This window comes from Anser brachyrhynchus, assembly GCF_964034855.1.
Source record: "Anser brachyrhynchus genome assembly, chromosome: Z".
Classification (NCBI taxonomy): domain Eukaryota; kingdom Metazoa; phylum Chordata; class Aves; order Anseriformes; family Anatidae; genus Anser; species Anser brachyrhynchus.
Window position 1 is genome coordinate 44,242,275 of NC_137697.1, and position 23,294 is coordinate 44,265,568.

At 36.6% G+C, this 23,294-nt stretch overlaps 1 protein-coding gene across 8 annotated transcripts in view; it reads right to left on the bottom strand.

Annotated features, from left to right (window-relative positions):
- The window catches only part of ADAMTS19 (ADAM metallopeptidase with thrombospondin type 1 motif 19), a 164,181-nt gene that overhangs the window by 120,532 nt on the left and 20,355 nt on the right, over positions 1–23,294 (bottom strand). For 3 of the 8 annotated variants that reach the window (XM_080575091.1, XM_080575096.1, XM_080575092.1), the window contains 4 exons: positions 10,623–10,788; positions 3,473–3,645; positions 1,711–1,794; positions 519–676 (listed from right to left, as the gene is read on the bottom strand). In XM_080575091.1, coding sequence (XP_080431217.1) covers positions 519–676; positions 1,711–1,794; positions 3,473–3,645; positions 10,623–10,788 — 581 coding nt within the window. The other 5 variants (XM_080575095.1, XM_080575098.1, XM_080575093.1 and 2 more) reach the window with 5 other exon arrangements.

A 23,294-nucleotide genomic window follows, 5' to 3' on the forward strand; every position in this document is an offset into this window, starting at 1 on the left:
GAATGTACTGTGTACACTATGTACCTTGAGCACACAGTGAGACATACTGGTTCTACATCCGTTACAGGGAAGTATAATACAGTAATGTGATTAACGCCATGCTGATCTAGCCCCAAAAGGTCTAAATATGCTTCTGTTTTTTGAATGAAAGTATCTGCAGGCCTGTGTATGCTGTCTCTCTTAAATGAATGCAGGTGGAAAGAAGCATCTCTCCTATAAACAAAGAAACACGAGAATGGCCTAAGTTCAGATATTTACCAGCTGGAACTAATGCTTTCTAAATGATCTTTACCACCCCTTTAGTACCTTCCTGTTCTAACATTTCGGCCTCTAAAAAGACCTTCAATTAATGTCAATTGTTTTAATTCTGGAAAGAAGCCTCAAGATGCATTCTTTCTCATTCAATACCAAAGTCTTACTGTATTGATCATCTGTCAACTCATTTGATCTATTCTTGATCCATAATATTCTTATTATGCCTCTCCCCATTTTTCAGTGCTCATCCTTCTGTATTTTACCTTGTGATAAGTATAGCTGCATCAACTGAAGACATGTCTTCTCCCCAGCTTGTTGACATCTCTAAGTGTATATCATTTTTCTTGCCAAACTCTTCATGTTGCCATTTACAAAAGCTTTCCAGCATTTTTTCTCCATGATGCCCAATATACATATCTGCCTGGAAATAATAATAAAAATATATTTTGTTAAAACTGTGATTCTGTAAATACAATTAAGGACATTCTTTGACTGAAATAGCAAAAATATTCTTCTTTTCATGGCACAGTGTGCACACAGAAGAAAGATGGTTTCTGCTTCTGAATTTAAAACCATCCTTTCACATTAAAGTTGCACATGAAGACACTGCACTGAGATGCAGATCTGTTCACCTAATGTCTTGTCCCCTTTAATTAATGATTTTTCACTACCCAAAGAGAAGAAAAGATTAATGATGTGAAGAAGAACATGAAGAAGATTTGAACATGAAATGAGACTTCTACACTTGCTGTGAGGACAATGAAGAAAGAAACACTTATTCACCAGAATTTATTTTTTTTTTAATTTGAAACGTGGATAAGGGGTTCCTTTTTTCTTATGAACTAACTGAAATATGAACGGATTCCCTTAATACTTTGTAGAAATGAAGAGAGATCAAGTTGATATTTTCCTGAAACATGATATAAAACCACAGGTTCCCAAAAAGTGTCAATCAAGACATCAGCTAGCTTGTCTTTATCCAGAAAGAAAGAACAGGTTTTGAGATGATGTCTGAAAGGTGCAATGAAAGAACAGTGCTATACCATAGCAACTTTAATTTGTCTAGTGACTGGCTGACAAAGAACAACAATTCTCCTATTGTCTACCAGGTTTAAAGTTTTTTTTTTTTGCATTGAATTATATGAATTTACAAAAAGCAGAACATAAACAGATTTTGTAAAGATATAGCCAATGTCCATACGATTATTTTTTTTTTTCCTGACTTTCAGCTGCAAGCACAGAAAAGTCTTAGTACACACAGCACATAGATTAGGAAAAATGTGATCTTTACTGGGGCTGCCCAGCACTGTAAATAATTACATAAATAAAAATGTAAAAGCAAACTAAAAAAATCTGTCAGCCATTGAAGTGAGTGAATATTGCTAGCCTTCACAGAGCAAAAAGTTAAAGTAGCATTACCCTCTACAGACTGACACAAAGATAATGCGTACTTACCGGAGTTTCATGAAGGAGGACAAGCTTAGTAACCCGAAGATTCACTTGCAGTCCAAGGCTCTTGTGCTGGAAAAGGTTAAAAACCTAAGATAAAAAACAGTAAATAAAACTAGGTGCTTGTATTGCACACAACACACTTTAGTTTAAAAATATCAGAACTCAAACTGTAAAATTCTAATATTTTAGTGTGACTGCTCTAATTTTCTGTAATGTCTTCAAAGCATTAATGTATTGCGTGTTGGTCTTTTGAAAGAAAAATAGAGCTTAGGTGGTATTTCTTCTGGGAACACAGAAAAGACTTTTCCCAAAAAAGGTCATAACCCCTTTTTAAAGTTTAGCCAGTTTCTCTAAACACTTAAGCATGAGATTCAACATGGCTAAGTGCAGTGTCCTGCACTTTGGTCACAACAACCCCATGCAACGCTACAGGCTTGGGGCAGAGTGGCTCGAAAGCTGTGCAGAGGAAAAGGATCTGGGGGTGCCTGAACATGAGCCGGCAGTGTGCACAGGTGGCCAAGAAGGCCAACGGCATCCTGGCTTGTATCAGGAACAGTGTAGCCATCCCCCTGTACTCTGCTCTGGTGATGCCACACCTCGAGTATGTGTTCAGTTTTGGGCCTCTCAGTACAAGAAGGACATCGAGGCCCTGAAGCATGTCCAAAGGGGCTACGAAGCTGGTGAAGGGCCTGGAACACAAGTCCTATGAGGAGCGGCTGAGGGAACTGGGGTTGTTTAGTCTGGAGAAGAGGAGGCTCAGGGGAGACCTCATTGCTCTCTCTATACAGCTCTCTCTCTCTCTACAGCTACCTGAATGGAAGTTGTGGGGAGCTGAGGGTCAGCCTCTTCTCGCAGATAACTAGTGATAGGACTAGAAGGAATGGCCTCAAGTTGCACCAGGGGAGGTTTAGGTTGGAAATTAGGAGAAATTTCTCAGAAAGAGCAGTCAGGCATTGGAAAGGGCTGCCCAGGGAGGTGGTAGAGTCACCATCCCTGGGGGTATTTCAGGAAAGCTTGGATGTGGTACTTAGGGACATGGTTTAGTGGGTAATATTGGTGGTAGTGGGATGGTTGGACCAGATAATCTTGGAGCTTTTTTCCAACCTTAATGATTCCATGATTCTAAGAGTATATTGTTCATAGGAAAATTCCTATTCCGTTAAATGTAGGATCATGGCAATAAGACTTCTCTTCAGGGAGAATAGTTGAAGTTTTTATCTCCTTCTTCAGGATAATCTTTCCTTGTGCATTACAGATGCTAGTTTTCACTGCTTTAAGCACCAAATGAGTGCAATGAAGTTATAGCTGGGAGTGGATGTAACGCATTACCCTTCTCTTTTTTTCTTTTTTTTTTTTTTTCATGCACTGTTTCATTCACAAAATCCTAAATGTTGTTTTTTCATAGCAAGCATAGATCATGAGAAATCATTCGATACACCAACTTTCCCAATAATACAGTGTGCTTCTAACCAAAAAATCACCTTGGTCAGTTCCCATTTTCTGGCTGCAATGATGATGATATAAAACTACATGGTACAGACAAGTCTGAAGCATCATGGTTTTGTACTGCAAAACACATGGATTAAATCTTGACAGCCAGCTGATGGTCATGTACTGACTACCCCTTTATAGGTGCTCAGTCAGAATAATTAAAAGGAGCAATGAAATCAGCCCACTATGTATGCATTAGCGTATGCACAGTGCATATGCACTATGCATGTATGTATGTTTGGGAAAACACCAGAATGAATTTTAAACTTCCTACCATGTTTAAGATGGTTAGAATAAACCTTCTGGCAGCATCTGTTCCATGATATGAAACCATAGCTGGATCTGCCACCACAACAGTTTCTATGTTGTACTCCTGAGGTAATTTGTAAGAGTATCGTTTTCCTCTTCCACTTTCTGACACTTTCTGATTCTTGGATTTTCTTTTATCTGCAACATAAAAACATTTCTTGATGAATTCACCCTTCAAAGTACCCCTACGGTACTTCTGGACTTGCTACCTGTGATTAGGACATCACTCTGACTGTGTGGAATGTAATACCTATGATCAGTAATACACGCTTATTTAGCACTGCTAATGCAATTAGGCTCAGATTGAAGGCCTGATCTACATATGATATTAGTTCACACCAGAGAAACAGGATTGTTATCAAGCTGCTCAAATAAAATCAGGCAGATTCTTTGCATCCTTTCACCTAACACATTTATAAAATAGTAAGCGCCTTCTAGACGGTTTGTGAGAGAAAGCTACATTAATATTAGGTTTAACAGAAAAGTAGTCTCACTGAGACTGCAGAATTACTATCTGCTCATCTCCATAAATCAGAGACAATATTTTGATGCAATTAACGTATCTTACCGTAATAGATGACAAATACAGATTTGCTACAAAAATAGTATCAAGAAAATATACATTTCACTGCTTTGTAAAGACGAAAGAACTTTCTAGTGAATCATATAAAGAATATGTAGGCTGCAAGTTTTTCAGAAAAAAAAAGTGAAATTTTATTTAAAGGATTAATGTACTAATACAAAGTCAATGTTGTCATTATAAACAGCTAACAAAATAACAAAATAAAATCCAGGTTTCTTCTAAACCTGCAGAAATCTCCAAATCTTAAACACAGTACATTTATAGTAAGATAGAGGTTGCTGCTTTTGTTAATTTTAAGTTTTATCTCAAAAAAAATAAAAAGACAAAAAGACAACATCCCCATTATTAATTCAGTACCTATGGAAAAAGTAAAACTATTTACTCAGAAACATTTTGAACCAGAAAGTGGTCTGATATGCATACAACAGTTAACAATGCTATTGAAATTAATTTCATCCAAAACAAAATATAAAATGAAAACCCTTGTGGTAACAGTCAAAATCTGATAGATCCTCTCAGAAGACATAAAACTTTGGGGACTGATCTTATTGAAGTCACTGAAATTAAATGAAATTTTTTCCAGCTTCTACAATGGAATATTGGTCTCTCTGTTTACAAGAAAAGTGATGCTCAAGATGACAATTGTAAACACATGTTCTGGAAACAATCAAATATGCAGAAATTCTAAGGAAATGTTTTGCAATTAATCAGTCTCATCTTTAATAGGAAAGTTCCTTCAGTTCACTTTATAACACAAGACTATTCTCAAAAAACAAGTCACGTTTCAGGAAAGTGCTGAAAAAATACCTGAAAAATCACTTAAAGTACAAACTGACTTTAAAATATAAAATATCTGTGTAAGAAGGACCCGTGATTTAACATAAACATATATGTATAGCATAGACTAAATTTAAATATAACATATATATACTTTTATGTGTAAATAGTATACTATAAGTACTGTAGTACTTATACTGTATGTACTAAGAATCAATGCTTCAAAAAATCATCTTCTGTAGTCAATCATTGAGAGTTATGTATGAGTGATTTAGACCTGCCCACTACATTTTAGAAAGACTGTTTCCTGTACAACTAGTGAAAATGTAAGATTTGCAAACACAGATAAGCATATAATATTATTTTTTATATGAAAATATCATATAATCTCCAGAAATAAATAAAAGATTTGGTGTTTGATTTCCTAAGTAGAAACAGCAGATGCATTCATAAATTAACTAATAGTAATTTTAGCCTCTCTCATTTTGATACTTCAAACATTTGTTTAACCTTATATGTACAGCTAGCCTCAAACTTTTCTTATGTTTGATAACTGGATCTGTAGCCTAGTTCATAAAACATTACACATGTTTTTGTCACTCTTTGGAGAATCGTTTTTAATGAAACTACAGTGTCAGGATTTGCGCCAAGAAAACACACCCTATAAGCTATATAACCAACCTACCATGCAAACCTTTAATGCTGCAGGAGTAGGCTATAGCTCTATATTTAAACAGTAAACTCATTTGGGTTAGAAAAGATCTCTCTTGAGCCATCTGGTCAATCCTGACTTCCTCCTAGGAGCAGTGATTGATTCCTGTACAGTTTCCAACCACATAGTTTATTCATTGTTCACTTCTTGCTCACTAACAGCAGCTATTGGTTGAAAAGTTTTAATATCAACATGGCTGTTCTGAGAAGTTCGCTAACATACTTTTCTAAAGTTTTAGCTAGAGATCTACTTATTGTTCAGAACTGACAGTAAGCAGCCCACTATTTAATACACCATTGTGCTAAACACTAAGATCAACACAGTCCCGGAAACTGTTGAATCCTCTTCAGGATTGTAGTGGATGAGAAGACTGTTCAGCTCCACAGACAAGCTGGCTGAAAGGGGCAGTGCCCCTCATTTGTCTCAGATATCTGCCAGGTTAACAAACCAAAGGACAATCTGTTCTTGGCCAGTCAACCTTTTCCAAATTGCTGGCAGAATTCCCAATCATGTGAGATCTCATTTATCTGAAAATTTCAGCTCTTCCCCCAGACCTTTAAATAAATATAATTGGTAATTTTGGCAGCAGTAGCATTCAAACGACTACTGTGATTACTGCCACATGCCAGGCAAAACAGGCATTAGGCAAAACCACTTGATTTTTCATACATTCATAAACAAGTAAAAATTGCAAAGAATTGCTCATTATTGAAGGTATAGTACATAAGAAACAATAACGCCTCTAAAAATACCTATATCAATAATGCCTGTACCAACAAAATAAAAGACTAACTGAACAAAAATGCTTCTTCAAATTAAAGATGTAAAATTCAGCTCAAAACTTACTTACACTGGCAAAATAAAATAATTTTCAGAAATTCTACAGGAATGTTCTGTGCATTAAGACTTTGATTTTTGGTACAACAATAAAAAACATGAAGATTTCATATCAATGCATTACTTAAACTCACTATCTGTGACTGAAAGAAATCTAGAAATACTCCAGTACTAGTGCTCTAGCAAGAAAGCTAGAAATATTTGCAAGTATATTTGATATTCAATAGGCTATAAACCAAAAATAACAAGCATTAACAAAGCTAAAAAATTCCTCCTTCCCCACCCCCCCAAAAAAAATAACAGAAAGGACTGAATATTGAGCCACTGTAGCACCAGGTTGTCTAAAGTATCTGAGCCAACATCATGAAGAAGCTAGGATTACAAGACTCCTGGACATTTGCCAGCCTTCAGGCCCAGGAGCTTTCTCTGTGTACATCCACTTCTTACCCAGACCAGAGAGCCCACCACCATCCCTCCCTAGGCTTTGTATTCCCCAGGAAAAGAAGATGAGTACACTAGCCATACAGAAATTGCAGTATGGTGAATAGCACTCTGGCTGAATATCAAAGAGCTTGTGAAGCCACGCACACAGCTGACCATAACTCTGCTTCAGTTTCAATATGGATTTAGAAGTCTTAATGCAGAAAGACAACTTGCTTCTGACCCAAGGAATGAGAACGAACACCTCAGGCAGCACCACTCTCTTCTAGTGCAATCTCAAAACTCTAGACCTACGATCAAGATTATTTATGCATAATTTCATGATTATCAGATAAAAACTGCATTTAGAGTAAGAACTAACAAAGCTCTCCCAGCTAACAGCCCAGTCTTCATCCCACAAAGTCAAACTTCTGCCTTTGATCCAGTTTGAACTTGCTTTTCTTTTTTTTTTCTGCAAAAATAGCATTGGTCAAAGAGCACAATCTGCTCGTAACTCAGAACAGCATATTGCTGATTGTCAGAGAAGTAAAAGAAGCAGCTTCCAGTCTCTCAAACACAGAAAAGATACAATATTCAATATTCGATGCCAGCACTCTCATTCATTAGCCTGTGTGAAAAGGAATGAACATTTTAGAAGGTTATCTCTTCCCTCCACCCCACAACCCTCAGTGCCTCACGCATGTGCCACGACCTCAGTAAACTCTACGATCAACTTCAGGCTGGAACAAGTGCTTCATATTAAGCAGAAGGAAAAGAGCTTAGTTTTTCAATGTAGACCTTTGGTCTAATAGTAACTGCTTCTTTCCTGATTTCTCTGTAACAGACTTCTGATCTGGTTTGATTTCAAATGTTTCATGGGCCATGTGCTACAGAAGGTGTGGAGTGTCAGGTCTGTGTATATGCAACTGGCTCACATACGTAAATAAATCACACACGCATGCAATGAAAGGATATTCAAACACATTCCCACAAATCCAGAAAGCATATGTTTCCATCAGCATGATTCTCTCCCTCCCCCAATTAGTAAGAAAAAACCCACCCCATTCACAAAAACAAGTTCTTTGTTCTCCCCAAACAAGTTTCCCTATGCAGCATCTTGCAATCCAGCCCACAACAGTTACAGACAACAAACAATACCTTCTTTGATTGCCTCCTCTAGTTCTGCATGAAAAGCCATTATATCCAATAGTTATCTTTCAACACCTCCAGTACCGACATTCATTCCTTTTAATAATTACAATTCATCATTGGCAATATATATTTGCTTGATATGTAGCCAGTCTTTGAGATCAATTTGACTCAAAACCAGCAGCAGAAATACCTGTTCCAGGACACCTATTCTGACACAAGTACTGTAGAAGCAGGAGATCCTGCTGTCAGACACATCCATACTGCTGAGAAGTTGCCAGACTGCCAAGAAAACAGACTGTGTCACACAGCTACAACTCTACACAGGACAGCTGCATGAAACCTAAGCATATCAGTGTGCCCAGTATTTCAGCTGTTTTATCTTTGTCTTATTAACCTACTTAGTTTAGGATTTGACTTAAATTTCTCTAATATTGCTGTAAAAGCTTTTTTTTTTTTTTTTTTTTTTTGCTAGGATTCACCTTTAAGGCTGTGCCCATAGCATGAATTTTCTGGTGATATTAGCTAAGGAATATCAGACCACCAAGCTGCTCCTGGCATAGACAGCACTTTTATCAATGTAACTTACTGCAGCTCCAATAAGTAAAATAATCTGTAATAGCACAGTGAGAGACTAATACTGCTAGTGCAACAGAACCAGATAGAAACTGCAGACATTTCAAACCCTCTAGCAAAAAGGTTACGCCAGCAGATGCTAATCAGTTATGCACAGCTTAAGTTATTTTGAAATTACATGCTAGTAATAAAGATAATGAAACTTACTTCAAAAAAATATTTGAATCTCTGTTGACAGACTATTTGCACCAAGTCAGAGCCTTGGGCATAAGATTATCAGAACAGAGTAAGCTGACTTTTCCATTTTAGAGCACAAGAGAAAGTGAAAGGATGACTGGTAATGAACATGACAGAAAAATAATTTCCTTACAGAAGAGTCTGCATCTTTATTAATTTCCATACATATCGCGGATTTCTGTTTCTGAGATGCCTCTCTCCCCTTCCCTACCTGCATGTGCACACACATGCATACTTTTCATTTTCTTTGTTTCTCACCCCCAAACACATGCAGACACACATGCTCTAACTCACTTAGCACTAACAATGATCATAAGAATAGCATAAGAATAACCAGCTTTACATTATGTAGTGACAACTTTTGTTAATATAGAAAACTTTGCTTTTAGATAAGCAGTGGTAATGTAATACAATGTCAATAAGAGAAATATAGAGCCTGGTGAAGTAAGTTACATGGCATTTACTTAGTTCTTCTTAATAACAACAAAAAGAGCCTTGCTTTGCCAATTCATTTTTATTTCAACCTTTGGATGGAAGCCAGTAATTCCAGAAGGTAAAAAAAAAAAAAAAAAAAAAAGTCAAGTCTGCTCTGTAACCATATAAAACAGACAGTGTGCTAGAAGTGTTCACGAGGAACCACACAGCCAAAGAATAGTTTAGGCTGGAAGGGACATCCAGAGGTCAGCTAGGTTAACCCCCAGCTCCAAGGTCTCTTGTGAGCCACTTCCAGCAACATTTTATAAATCACTGAGGATGCAGACTCCACAGACTCTTAGGGCATTGCCTGCCATCCCTGATAAGGATTTTCTTCCTATGTGTCCAACTGAAATTGCCCAGAATGGTACTTAGAACTGTTGTCTTTCATTCTGTCATAGCACACCTCTAAGGAAAGTCTGGCTCTATCTTCTCTCTACAGCCACTATCAGCACCAGAAGACTGCACTTGCATCCACCCTTCTTTCTTCACCAGGTTGGAAGAACAAGTTTGAAGGGAAGAAATTTCCTACTACCTCACCCCAAAAGGCAGATTCCAGCTCTCTAGCCATATCAGGTTCCTTTGCTATTTCTCTACAGTTTCTCAATATTTCTCTTTACAAGGTTAGGATACATGAAGAGGAAAAAAAAAAAAAACTGATTTCATACAACAGCATTAAAAATATCCTCAGATCATGCTGAGGGTATCTAAAAGAAAAGAAACTGATGATGAAACAAGAATAACAGAGTATCATCTTTCACAAAAGCCTTTTTTTCCTCTCCAGTGAACATAACTAAGTGATCCCTATGCACCAAACTTGGTTGAAACCCTTCTACTTGAAAAACTGTTTCTACCCTCCATTAAGGTTGTATCACACAGTTATTTTAAGTGGCAATCATAAAACAAGAACGCTGTTATAAAGATCATTTACATTCAGTGTCAAACTTATTTGGAAGTTCAAAACATTAACAACTGAAACTGGAATGAACTTTGCTCATGTTTTAAAATTGAAAATTGAGTACAAGCACTGCACATAGCAAGCAAACCAGCAACTACCAAGACAATAGAGGACAAAGAAATAGGTTGTAACTGAAATTAAAAATGGCCAAAATGTTTCTACTTTCAAATACAATTGGTCATTTAAGAAGGAGCGTGATTCTTCAACTGACAGTTCCCTCTTCTGACAGGTGAAACTTCATCCTTAGCATGCCATCCTGAAGTTCACCATAAGTTACTACTACAGGAATAATCAGATATGCTTTTGTTGGTTTTGTTGCCTTTAACTATTACCTACGTATCTTAAAAATATGTCCACTACATTAAGTCTGTTCAGTGAGATTTGTATATTACCTGTAACAACACCACAGTACTGATTCTGAGAAGCTGGCTTTTCAGTTATTTTCTCCTCTATGGACCTTTTTCGTCTGTACACCCTGTGTGCATGACCTGTCACAGCCAAAGTGCGATTGAGTGGCTCAATAAATATGAAGTCCTCATTAATCTGTATAAACCCCATCTGCAAAGGAAAACAAAAGGAACACGTAAGATAAGAATTAAATAAACTATATAATTGTGCACACAGTTCTGCAGAAGAAGGAAAAAAAACACACACGCACCCCAAAAACACAAACACACACAAAAAAAAAGCGCCATTTAAGAAAACCCTTTGTTTTAGTAACCTTACTAGCAAGGTGACTACCTTCATATTTTACAAGTCCTTTTACTTCAGTGGAATAAATTTCATTTATTTCAACAAAATGTGTGGGTGGGTGGCTACATGCCAGTAGCAGATGCTCAGTAAAAGATCTGGAATGTTAAAAGCTTGCTTTGGGAGACCCACAGGGTCATTTAAATATGTACAACATGTACAGAAAAGTCTATACATGAGCTCTATAACTCAGTGTATTGTCAAATTTTTTGATAATTATATTTAATGAAAAAGCAGGAATAATTTAGGCAGTAAGAACACATCCTGAACAATTATGAAGCTTGAAAAAACTTATGACTCCTTTTGCACATTTTCAACTTAAGTAAGTAAGTAAATAAATAAATAAACAAACAGACAGCAATCCCTCCCAGGTTGCCATCAGCTAAAACAGAAAATCTTACGTTTATTGCCATTTAAATGGTTAGCTTTTTTTTCCCTGCCATGTTTATGCACAGAAACATACATAAAAATCCAACATACCACATGCATACCTAATATGACAAGAGTTTGGTCAAAGTTAAAATAAACAAACAAACAAAAACTTATTTATATAAATACCATGCAACTCTAACTCAGCTTAAACTACTAAACTCCCAAAACACACAGGTTCCTATCAGAGTCACTAATGCTTGGTGCCTGTCTTTTCTTTTTCCTCTTGAATACGTCATCAGCAAGACTGACAGTGGAATTTATCATTCTCTAAACCAAAAAATGTATTAAACAGTTTTACTACAAAAGGAAAACGCTGTATATCTGGCTAAAAGAATCAAAGAACTCTTCTGTATATTTCCATGTAGTACAAATAGACAGAAATAGAAAATAATTTTGTCTCGTCTGGAATTATGTAGACACCATTATCACGTTGGATATTCTGCCTGACATACAGATAAATCAAAAAGAAATTCTGATCAAAGCAAGAAAATAAAATGAAATTTTATAGGTGTTACAAAGTATGACTTCCTTCAAACCAGTGTTTACTTTAAGAACAAACACAAGAACAACAACAACAACAAAAAATCTCTCTTCACTTTCACATTAAATAAAAGTGAGTACATGTATTTAATTTTTCAGTCAGACAAACGAGCTGTAGAATCCTGAACAGCTGTTGGAAGTTCATCATTAACATTGTACAGAAACTTAAAAGTAGCTGAGTTTGTTTGTTTTGTTTTCTTCTTGCATGTACTTTTTACCTCAGTTTACCTTCACCATGAGCTTTGGATGTCACGCAGAAGGTCAGCTATGTTCATACTATCAGGTACTTTCTGTACACCTACCAGATGGCACTCCTCTGTTATGTGGAGCATAATGTTACCTCTATAAGTTTACCCTGATGTAACAATTAATCAAAATTAAATTAAGCTAATATTTAATTATAAATAGTAAAGTTAAATGAAGTATCATTTAAAAGTATAATTCTCAAATATACGTAAAATGCATAAAACACTTTCCTTTGATTTTTATGTCTAACCCTGAATTTTACTCAGGCATCTTTTGTTTGTTTGTTTGTTTAAGTCATTATTTATGCTGGTAAGATTTGAAATATGCTGATAAATTCTGGATTTAGAACAGATACGTATATTTGACTCATGCACCTACACAAAAGGCCTTAGCCCTCTAATCTTCAACAAAGATTGAATCATAAGACATCCAGCATATTTCTTCTGTCTTCGTTCCTTTTGCTGTGAAATGAAAATAAAGCTTTTAAGATGCTGTTCTTTGGATTGCCATCTAGACATATTGAGAAGCTGTGTCGAGATCACTGACATTTTACATTGGTTTTCAGCTCCTTATATAAACTGAACATTAGTCCATCAGTACAGAACTCCGAAAATTATACTCAGTGTCCTCGACCATAAGTTAAAGAACTGAAAACTGATGTAAAGTTTATTGAATAAAACTAACTTCAGTTATATATATTCAAATAGGTAGTTGTCAGATAAATCTGGGTAACCAAATATGTTTGTGATCATTGTGACTACTTTCAAAAACACATCACTATTTCTCCACCTCTTGAACAATTTCACATGTAATAAAGAGAAGTTGAATCCCTATCCTTGTAATCATGCTCCTAATTTTTCATGATCATTACTAGTGGAGTTAAGAGTATCTTCTACTATAAATCTGAACACAGAAAGTAGAGAAATGCAAAACCAGGCATTCAAGCACCACACTTTGAAAGTTTTTTCAGATATCGGATGCCAATTGGATGCAAGGACTAAATACAGACTTCAGTCAAAATAGCAAAACCCCTATGTCATGAAAATGCATAATGAAGCAAAGACTAAAAAATGCATGAAATAATGTGCAACTGGGCTAGCACCAGGTAGCTTTTGTTAAGTGAGTTCTGAGGAACTGATCCATTTCACCAATATCAACTGAATAGCTAACAGTGCTCGTAGCTGCAACTGAAAATCTTACTAGGATGGTGGACTTACCTCATGCAAAAATAACACATCATATACTTTTTTTCCCACTGCATTCATTTATGTCTGCATTTTCAAGTTTCTAACCTGAGTAAGACGAAACTTAAATACATCTCAGTGGAGTTCATGCCCAGGACAACATCATTTGGCAAAAAATTCTTCAAATCTCCTAAGAAAGAATGAACTGGGTACTTGTCCTGCATCTTAACCAATCTACACAACATAGTGAGAGCTTAAAACTATAGGGCAGACTTCATCAAATGAGCATGCAGAGTATTAAACGGAACTAAGTATGCACAGTCTGAAATGGACACACATCCACCACATGTATTTTAGAGTGGACATTTGCCCTCATAAGTTAAAGTTTTTTACAACATACATTCACATATCAAGACTATTCACTTTCTTAAAATAAACCAATGCAAAAAGCCAATTGAAAACAGTAGTCCTGAAAGAAGACCAAATGTTTGCTTTTATCTAAAATAAGAAGAGTTGATATCTAAAACATGTCAATACTCACAAAAATAGTACGTGGGTTAGATTTCTTAAGTAAGGAAACTGTTATTTTATTACATCCAACTGGATCACACAGATCAGAGATGAAAAAAGAAAAAATCTGAATATTCTGGGCAACTCCAACTGGTGAAAGACATCATAACAGAAACTATTCTGGCACATTACTTCAAATATCTATGTTATAACACTCATGCTACCCTTTTCTTTCCAGCATTCCTTTTCTAAAACTACGGCCTATTATTTTTTCCTGTTTGGAGTATACATAAGGATATGACTTTCTGTCAAGTACCTATGAAAACCTGAAGTAATATTACCGTTTCTAATAAAATTATATTGCCATGAAAAGATACACAAACATAGAATTTAAATTAATCTGTGAAGACCACCTATGCATATAGTCATCAGATACTGGGCATAAGCCAAGAAATTTCTTGATTAGCAAGTAACTTTTTTAATTCCTACATTTTAATTCCTTCCTTGCAAACCAATTCAGAGTAGCAGCTTATTATCACTCAAAGTTGAAACAACTCAGATTTTGAATACAATGATGTTTCTTGCAGAATTTACACAACTAAGCAGTGAAGGAAAGTAATAAAAATGAATATGCTTTCCTAAGAACTGCAAAGTAAGATAAAGAGATTTTTTTTTCTTTGCTACCACTATCACAAAAAATGGGGTAGCAGAAAAATATTCATGAACATGTACTACACCCAGAGATTAAGTGGTTTCCATTTTAATATCCTAGGATATTTTAACATCCCAAAGAAGAGTTAGGGCACAGATAATACTGTCAAAAAGAAGACTTTAAATACCAGAAAATATTTATGAAATAGCATCTTGCCAACATGTTGTATTTTCTTCACAGAGGTTCAGTGAAAAGCAATAATAAATGAAGACATCATGACAGACTTCAAAGAAACGGCAGAAACATCAGAATGTTTTTTTAAAGAAAGCAGTTTGCAGGCTCTGAAGGATGAGTTCTCAGTGGTCTACAATTTAGCATTAGTCACTTAAGTAGTAGTAATTTTTAACCGAGTTGCTTGGCATATCAAAGGAAAATGCTTTACTCTCCAAGAAACTCCCCAGGTGGGCTGACCTTAGCCACCTGCCAGACACCCACCTAGCTGCTCTCTCTCCCTTGGATAGTAAGAAACGAAGACTAATTAAAACACCACCTCCCCTTCACACCCCAAGTGGGGCAGGGGAGGATGAGGAGTATGGTCAGCATGCTCTCTGCTGCTCCCTCTTCCTCAGACTTTACCCCTGGTTCGGTGTGGGTTGTCCCCATGGGCTGCAGACCCTCAGGAGCTCCTGCAGGGGCTCTCCAGAGGTTGCAGTCTCCTTCTGGGCACATCCACCTGTTGTGGCCTAGGGACCTCCACAGGCAGCAGTTTGGATATCTGCTCCAGCATGGTCCTCTCCATGGGCAGCAGGGAGATCTCTGCTCCAGTACCTGGAGAACCTCCTCCTCCTCCCCTTCCTTCTCTGGACTTGCTCTCTTCATGGATGTTTCTCACATTTTTTCCTTCCCTCCTCACACGTTTTACTCCTTCTTACATACATTGTCACAGAGGTGATAGCCCCCTGTTGCCAGCACCTGGGTACCTGCACCCAGTACAGCCATTAAAATAATGATTAAAAAAAAAATCTATGGAACCAGAACAGGACTTGAAATAAGCCTGCCACACTGCTCATACTGACAATGCATGAAGCAGTCAGACTTATGTATCTGCCTACCTCCTGCGGGTTATTACTATCAGCTGTATGCTTGCATTTACACATATGTATCTAATAATGGTATGTTCCTCAAAACAAGCAGTAGATTCAAAATTTCCTAATTCTCATATGAAATAAGACTCCCACTGTGTTACACCTTTCCTGTTTTTTTTTTTTTTGTCTCTTTATTGATTCCACAAGCATCTCAAACTAGGTATCCATAAAAAGTGGGCATAACATTGCCTTGTCATGACCTCAACAGAAATCTTCCCTGCAGTTCACTCTCTGCTGTCTTGTGAAGCAGACGCAAGTCACGTGCAAAGACCAACTGTTCAAAGCTGCACTTCACAGCCTTACCATGCTGCCTAAGGAACAGAGCAAGACTGAGGAAAAATTCATTCATATCAGATGGAGAAAGTCTTCAATATTGAAACCATCAGCACCCAAATACTCATGTGAGAGATGGATCAGTTCCTCAGAACTCAATTTATGTCATCTATAGTATAAAAATGAAAATTTCTTCAATGTACATTGGAAAAGATTATTCTTACTTACTATTTCAATACTTGCCAATTTTAAAACACACTGTGGTAATTTAAGGCTTTGTACTCTGAGGAAAATATCTCAGAATTTAAGATTTTAGTACTGAGGCAAAATCTTTAATTTACATATTGGTGTCCTGTCTGAAGGAGGTTTTCCTCCGTGATTTTAAAACTCAAGACTAGTATCAGTATCATGATTCCAACAGTGCTACCAGGACTTGACTATAGCTGAAACGCAGCACAAACAAAAGCCTCTAACTCTCAGTAAAGCACACAACAGAGCAAGCTCAAACAGCTTTTCAAACTGCAAATAACAGGGTAAGCACTTCGCATGTTCTTGCTATTCAAACAAGCTACAGCTTTCTGTCTTTAAGTACCTTCATTGCTGAAGGCTGAGGAAACAATTCATAAGTGCCAGCAACTTCTGTCTCCAATTAACTGCATTTCCGGGCTTTGCACAGTATACACATTGTACTTTTCCTAGACGTCTTCTCTGTTTACCTGCTTCTTCCAAACTGCTGCACAGAATTAGGAGCAGTAAGACGAGGGGGAGGGGCAGCATTATCTCTATTGACAGGGTTTCAGTGCTGAACTGAGACTTAAACCAACCCTTTCTGTCCTTTTAGTGCTAGGATTGGGCACTATGTAAGTATATATACTTATGCATAATGTCATAACTTATAGCCCTGATAGAGGGAAAACAGTCAGACTGTTATGCAGACACTATTAAGATCAAAGCGTGCCTTCAGTACTGGCCCCAAAATTTAAGATCTGTAGAAATAATCTTTTTCATATTTTTTTTTTTAACTCTTGCAAATAAGACAGCAAGCAGAGGACTTTAAGTAGACATTACCCTGAATCTTTGGTAAAATCACTCCCTGCAGGATTCCATTCTCATTATATTTAAGATGATGACTACTTTTATCGACACAAGCTGATACTGCACATGTGAAATAATTTCTTCATTTCTGATAGGTATGAATGAAGTTGTGGAATAGTGAAGCATGCAAAATTGAGATGGGTTAGCACCCCCATTTCAATGGGTGCTATTATTCACATAACTTTGCTGAGCAAGAATCTCTCAAGCAGAAAGTGGAGAGTGAAGTGTAAATTGCTCTCAGAAATGCCACCAATCTAACAGAATCTCATTTGTTGAAAAGAAAATGAAGTAAAGGAGACCAATGGATAAAGAAACTATAGATGCCAGGTCCGCCCAGACAGAGTTTGTGGTTGTTCCCCCTAAACCTTCCATTTCCCCATTAATTCACTGCCAGCCAAACCCTAAGATGTTTGGCATTTCCGCCAGATTCCAAATTTCATGTTTCTGAGCCAGAAATAAAATATTTCCTTTTTTAGACCTAAGTCTCCCTCTGTAAACACACTATTAGAAATTACTTTTGTATTCAGTACAAGTGCTGCCTTAAATTCACAGTATTCTAATATTTGCAATGATTTTTAAACTGTCCTCACAATGCAGGATGATATCCAAACAAAGTACAGTCCAGTTAAGAAGTAACTACAAACAGTCATTGACTACGTCCACAATAAAAATGTTTTAGTAAGGCTGTGCAAGTGCAATAAATTATTTTGTAACTCATTTGAGATCTGTCACGTTATATTTCAGGTGTTAGCTTTACTGAATGTAAATATCTAAAGTAGATTTTAGCACTTGTCCCTTTCTTTACTGTCTGAAGACAACAATTGAAATATTTTCAAATATTACAAGACTTTTTTTACAGGGCTATCTTTCAACAAAAATACATAAAGTGCATCATTTCTCAGAATTTCCCTTCTCAAATCTTGATATCCCATTTCTCTGGGAAATCTTTCATCTAGCAAAGCTGTTCTTACCCTACTTTGCCAGGCTGGCTGATCACTTACACCACTGAAAAAATTGCTGACTGACGATATTAAGAACATCTATATTAAGCACATATGAACCACTGGACTAGGCCAGAATAAAGGTCCATACTGTAAAGTATCATCTCTCTGACAATGCAGAACAGTAGATAACAAGAAAGAATATAAGAACAGAGCAAACGTCTGTTATGCACTCATAGCCTCCACAAACTCCAGTAGCTACTAGTTCCAGTAGCTTTTCAGTACGCATAAACTTTAGGTGGAGTAGAAAAAAACAGATCAATTCCTCATCCTCACATGTGTTCATTTCCAAGATTACAAGTACAAAAGTACTATTAAAGACTCATTTGCCACACATGAAGGATTCAAGTTCTTGAGTATGAGGAAGGATGACTAGATAATAAAGGAAAACTAGTTAGCTTTCTTCTTCCAACCACAGTAAATAAGATCTCAAAAACAAATCAAGAACATTAGTAAAAATTACACTAAGAAAAAGCTGCAAAATGATCTACTAAGATCCTTAACTACTGAAGGTCATTTAACTTTCAATGACTTACAGAACCCACTTTATTTTGACATTTATTTTAGAAAGTATCCTTTCCCCCACCTTATAATGAGTAACACATCCATACAAATGCTTTTCTTGTGATCCTTGCATTGCAAGTGCTTACAGACATAGTTGGTCAAGCCCACTGCTGTCCTTAAGTGAACCAGAACTTGAAGAAACTAACAGATTTGTAGCTTTGGAAATGAGTCAATGCTGTCAAATATTTAATAGTGATCTTGCAATTCATTGAACTTAATAGTTTCTTAAACATCACTTGATAGTTGTGACAACTGTAACATACCTTGGAAACCAGGCATTTGAGGCAGTATGATATATGGTCACAACTATGAAAGTGACAGGGATATGAAATACCTGTTGTTTTTTATTCAGGTTTTTCAGATGTTCAGTGGGACCTTAAAACAGTCTGCTTTGATACAGTGACAGTTTCCCCATTACACTAAAAAATAACTTGTATCTTGCAGTCTGAAATCCCTTTGTACATCTGGAGTCTGCTCTCCCACCCGACAAACACCTTTCTTTATCAACATACACCACATCACACCTCCTCAAAACAAAACATCTACCCCTAGGATCTCCTATGCTTCCACCAGCAATACTTTGCTGCCCTACCTCCACAGCCAAAGTGTGCCTCTTCCCTTATAGCCTACTGGACTGCCCATATTTCTTGCAGGTGATGTGAAGCACAAAAAAACTGATTTCTTTACACAAGGTACTGTCATTCAGCTACTTGATGGTATCTTGCCTCTGTGCTATGTAGAATTCCCTAATTCTTCAGCTATCATTATAAGACAACAGATATTGGAGGATGCAAATTATGTCACCTGTAGTTTTATCAGATGTTCTCTAAAATGATGTTAACAATGAATATCCACTATATAGTAGCCACTCCTGTGACTTTTTTTTAGTATCTTCAGAATATTTTTTAATGGTCACATACATAATACATCTCACATTTACAAAACCCATCTGGAAATGCAAGAAATATCATTTGATCTTCAAAATCAGTTCATATAGCTGTACACTCTGAAGATTACTAGGGAATATTCAGTAATAAAATTCCAAGACATGACAGATTATATAAGGTGAATTGTACCAAGATACAGGCAGAATTAATTTTTCATTTCCCTTTCCTTTTCCGTAAAAAATGCTTTGGCAATCTATTGATTCTATCTAACTTTTCTTTCTGAACTGTGCTTATACATGAAAAGTTCCAACTCAAGGTTAAATCAGCAACACCAGAAACACATGTATACTGTATTGTATGTGCTGTTAAGCCATAACAAAAAATAAAATAAAAATAAAAATAAAAATAAAAATAAAAATAAAAATAAAAATAAAAATAAAAATAAAAATAAAAATAAAAATAAAAATAAAAATAAAAATAAAAATAAAAATAAAAATAAAAATAAAAATAAAAATAAAAATAAAAATAAAAATAAAAATAAAAATAATCCAGGATACCAAATACTGTAGCACTGTCAAAATAAAGTTCCAACAGCAACATTGACTTTTGCCCAAAGTGAAATTCTATGATTTTTTATTTTTTCTAGCTCTGCAACAGGAATGCTACATTACTTTCCTTTAAAAGCTTTACTTCAGATAACAGTTTTTAATGTGAAAACTAAATGCATCTTATCATTTTGGATGAGGATGATGAACCTCTTCCTGTCAGAAGAAAGGAAAACTTTTTATTAGACCTGTACAAGACTCTATACCTTTTAGCTTTCTACTTGCTGAAGAGCAGTAGAGAAGTAGCAAACTTACTTTGTGATTAGAATATCTCAGCAGGAACATACTGCTTCATAACCATGCACCAGATTCAATGCCTTAAGGCTTCCCATTAGTTTCGAGTTCTGAATCTTAGTTATTCAGTTCTCAGTGACATGCAACCTATCTTCTTAAAAGACTTGGATTCTAATGGCATTTTGCTAATATGCAGCTAAGCTAAGAAAAGGCATCTAAATTTCAGCAGGGAAGCCAGTGACAATCTGTAGTCTGTGAGAATCGCACAGCTATGCAAAAAACCTACTCTCACAACTAGTCCCAAATAGCACTAATTTGTGGAATAAGCAGTTCACATTACTTTTCCCCCCAAAACATTGTAAAATCCGAGATTAGAAAATAGACCTCTCAGATCAGAGTGTGCAGATAAGTACTCAGACCTCCAGGATAAAGGCTCAAAATTTGGGATTTTTGTAGAGTGTGTTGGGAAATTTCTATCTCACATCTGAGAAAATTAACCTTAGGCTGTAACCAGTCTGCACAGCTGCAGTACAACGTCCTTAAAGCTAAAGGATGTATCTTGCACACCTATGCTAAGGTGTGTTGTTTTTTTTTTGGTGTGTTTTTTTGTCTATTAGTGAAACACCAAAAACAGATACTGTAAAATTAACATAAGTGTAGATAATCCAAACTGATTTTCCAAGCATTTCAAGCCAGCTCTTCAATGTTAACAGGCAAACTTCTCCATAATACTACTAAGTTATAATGCATTTCAATTAATTCTGGCTTTAAAGTAAAGAAAGAAAAAGCAGTAAAGGCACATGTATCAACACAGGTGTATGTCAAAAAACTACCTGTATCACTGGAATATATATAATCCTTATAATCTACTTATCCATCTTTAACACATTTGTTTTTGTTGTGTTTTTTTTTGTTGTTGTTGTTTTGTTTTTTTTTATTTGTTTGTTTGTTTTTGGTTCAGCACTGTCACTTTTATCATATGTTCTATGGTATCTGGGTTTACCATAAAGGTTCTCACCATTTTTGCTTTCTTCTTTTGCATGAAGTTTTCTAAATCCACAAAAGTTCATCCTAAAGATGAAAAGCTGAAATATTCCCCATGATAGAATACATGACTGTTGTAATAAATGTGTAGTAATAATATCATATTCATGGACTTTCTTCAAAATGGGCTTTACCCTATATGATGCATGTTTAATATTTTTTTTAATCAAGATAAGGGGATGTGTTGTGAATTGGTACACAAGCCCTTTTTTTGCTAAAGACAAATTTTAGAGCAAGTAAGAATTCCCCACTTTCCAGCACAGAAATTTTTGAAGAGTAACCTTAAAATTCTAAAGTAGTTACAACCCTTGATTCTCTTGCCATTTTATAGGGTTTAAAAATGACTACACATAGACAGAAACACACACTCCTTATTCTCTGAAAAATTCACATAAATGCAGAACAATCAAATTATTACTCAGCAGCATTCACTACACAACTCTCTAGTAATCATAGAATCATAGAATAGCCTACATTGAAAAGGACCTTAAAGATCATCTAGTTTCAACCCCCCTGCTCTGGACAGGGTTGCCAACCACTAGAGCAAGCTCCCCAGAGCTGCATCCAGCCTGGCCTTGAATGCCTCCAGGGATGGGACATCCACAACCTCTCTGGGCAACCTGTTCCAGTGCCTCACCACCCTCTGAATTAAAAACTTCCTCTTAATTTCCAATCTAAATCTCCCCCGTCTTAGTTTAAAACCATTCCCCCTTGTCCTATCACTATCAACACATGAAACAGGCATTTCCCCTCCTGTTTACACACTCCCTTCAAGTACTGGAAGGCCGCAGTGAGGTCTCCCCGAAGCCTTCTCTTCTCCAAACTAAACAAGCCCAGTTCCCTCAACCTTTCTGCATAGGAGAGGTGCTCCAGCCCTCTGATCATCTTGGTGGCCCTCCTCTGAACCCGTTCCAAGAGCTCCACATCCTTCTGGTGCTGGGGTCCCCAGGCCTGCACGCAGTATTCCAGGTGGGGCCTCACAAGAGCAGAGTAGAGGTGGACAATCACCTCCATCTCCCTGCTGGCCATCCGTTTTCTGATGCAGCCCAAGATGCAGTTAGCCTGGGCTGCAAGTGCGCACTGCTGGCTCATGTCCAGCTTCTCATCCAGCAGAACCCCCAAGTCCTTCTCCCAGTCTATATAAATAACCTGGGACTGACCCAGCCCAAGTGCTAGTAAATAGGCATTCACTGCACAATTGCAATGAAATTGCAAATAAAATAGAGAAAAATTATAAATTCTGATCTCTCTATTTTAACTGCATTTTTTTGGCAAAAGCAGAACGTGTGGTTCCTAAACTGTTTGTGTTGTTTTAAAATCAGGTGTCCACTCACTGCAATCAGCAGTGAAACACAGGAGCCTGACACAAGTCCCTCTAAGTGCCACAATTTTCTGTGCAGCGTTATATGCTGGGCATCAGTTTCACGTGACTACCTCTTCACAAACCAGCTTAAATCAATCAACCTGATATTTCACATTATTAGAAATATCACCTGATTGTAGACACAACAACTCATGGAGTCCATCTGTTTAGCTCATGTCACTATCTCCAGGAAAGTCAACATATTTTGATTACCGTATACTTGCCCTTTGATCTCCAGAAGAATTCAGTAAAACTCCTAAACCAATCGTCAAAAACTGAAATTATGTTGCACCCCCCCCCTCCCATTTTTCCCCCCAGGAAGCTCTTGCCCAGGTTCTGATTGATTAAGCTGTGGCTATAAGGAACCAAAAAACTATTTAAGCACCACCTGTGATAAAGGAAAATGCACTAAAATGCATTCTGGAAAAAGCAGGAAAACCCAGCAGGAAAAGACCACTGGCTACCAACTGAATTGTCTGGACTCCACCAGTGCTGAGTGGATCACTTGGTATTAAAACATGCTGTGCATATTTTTCTGA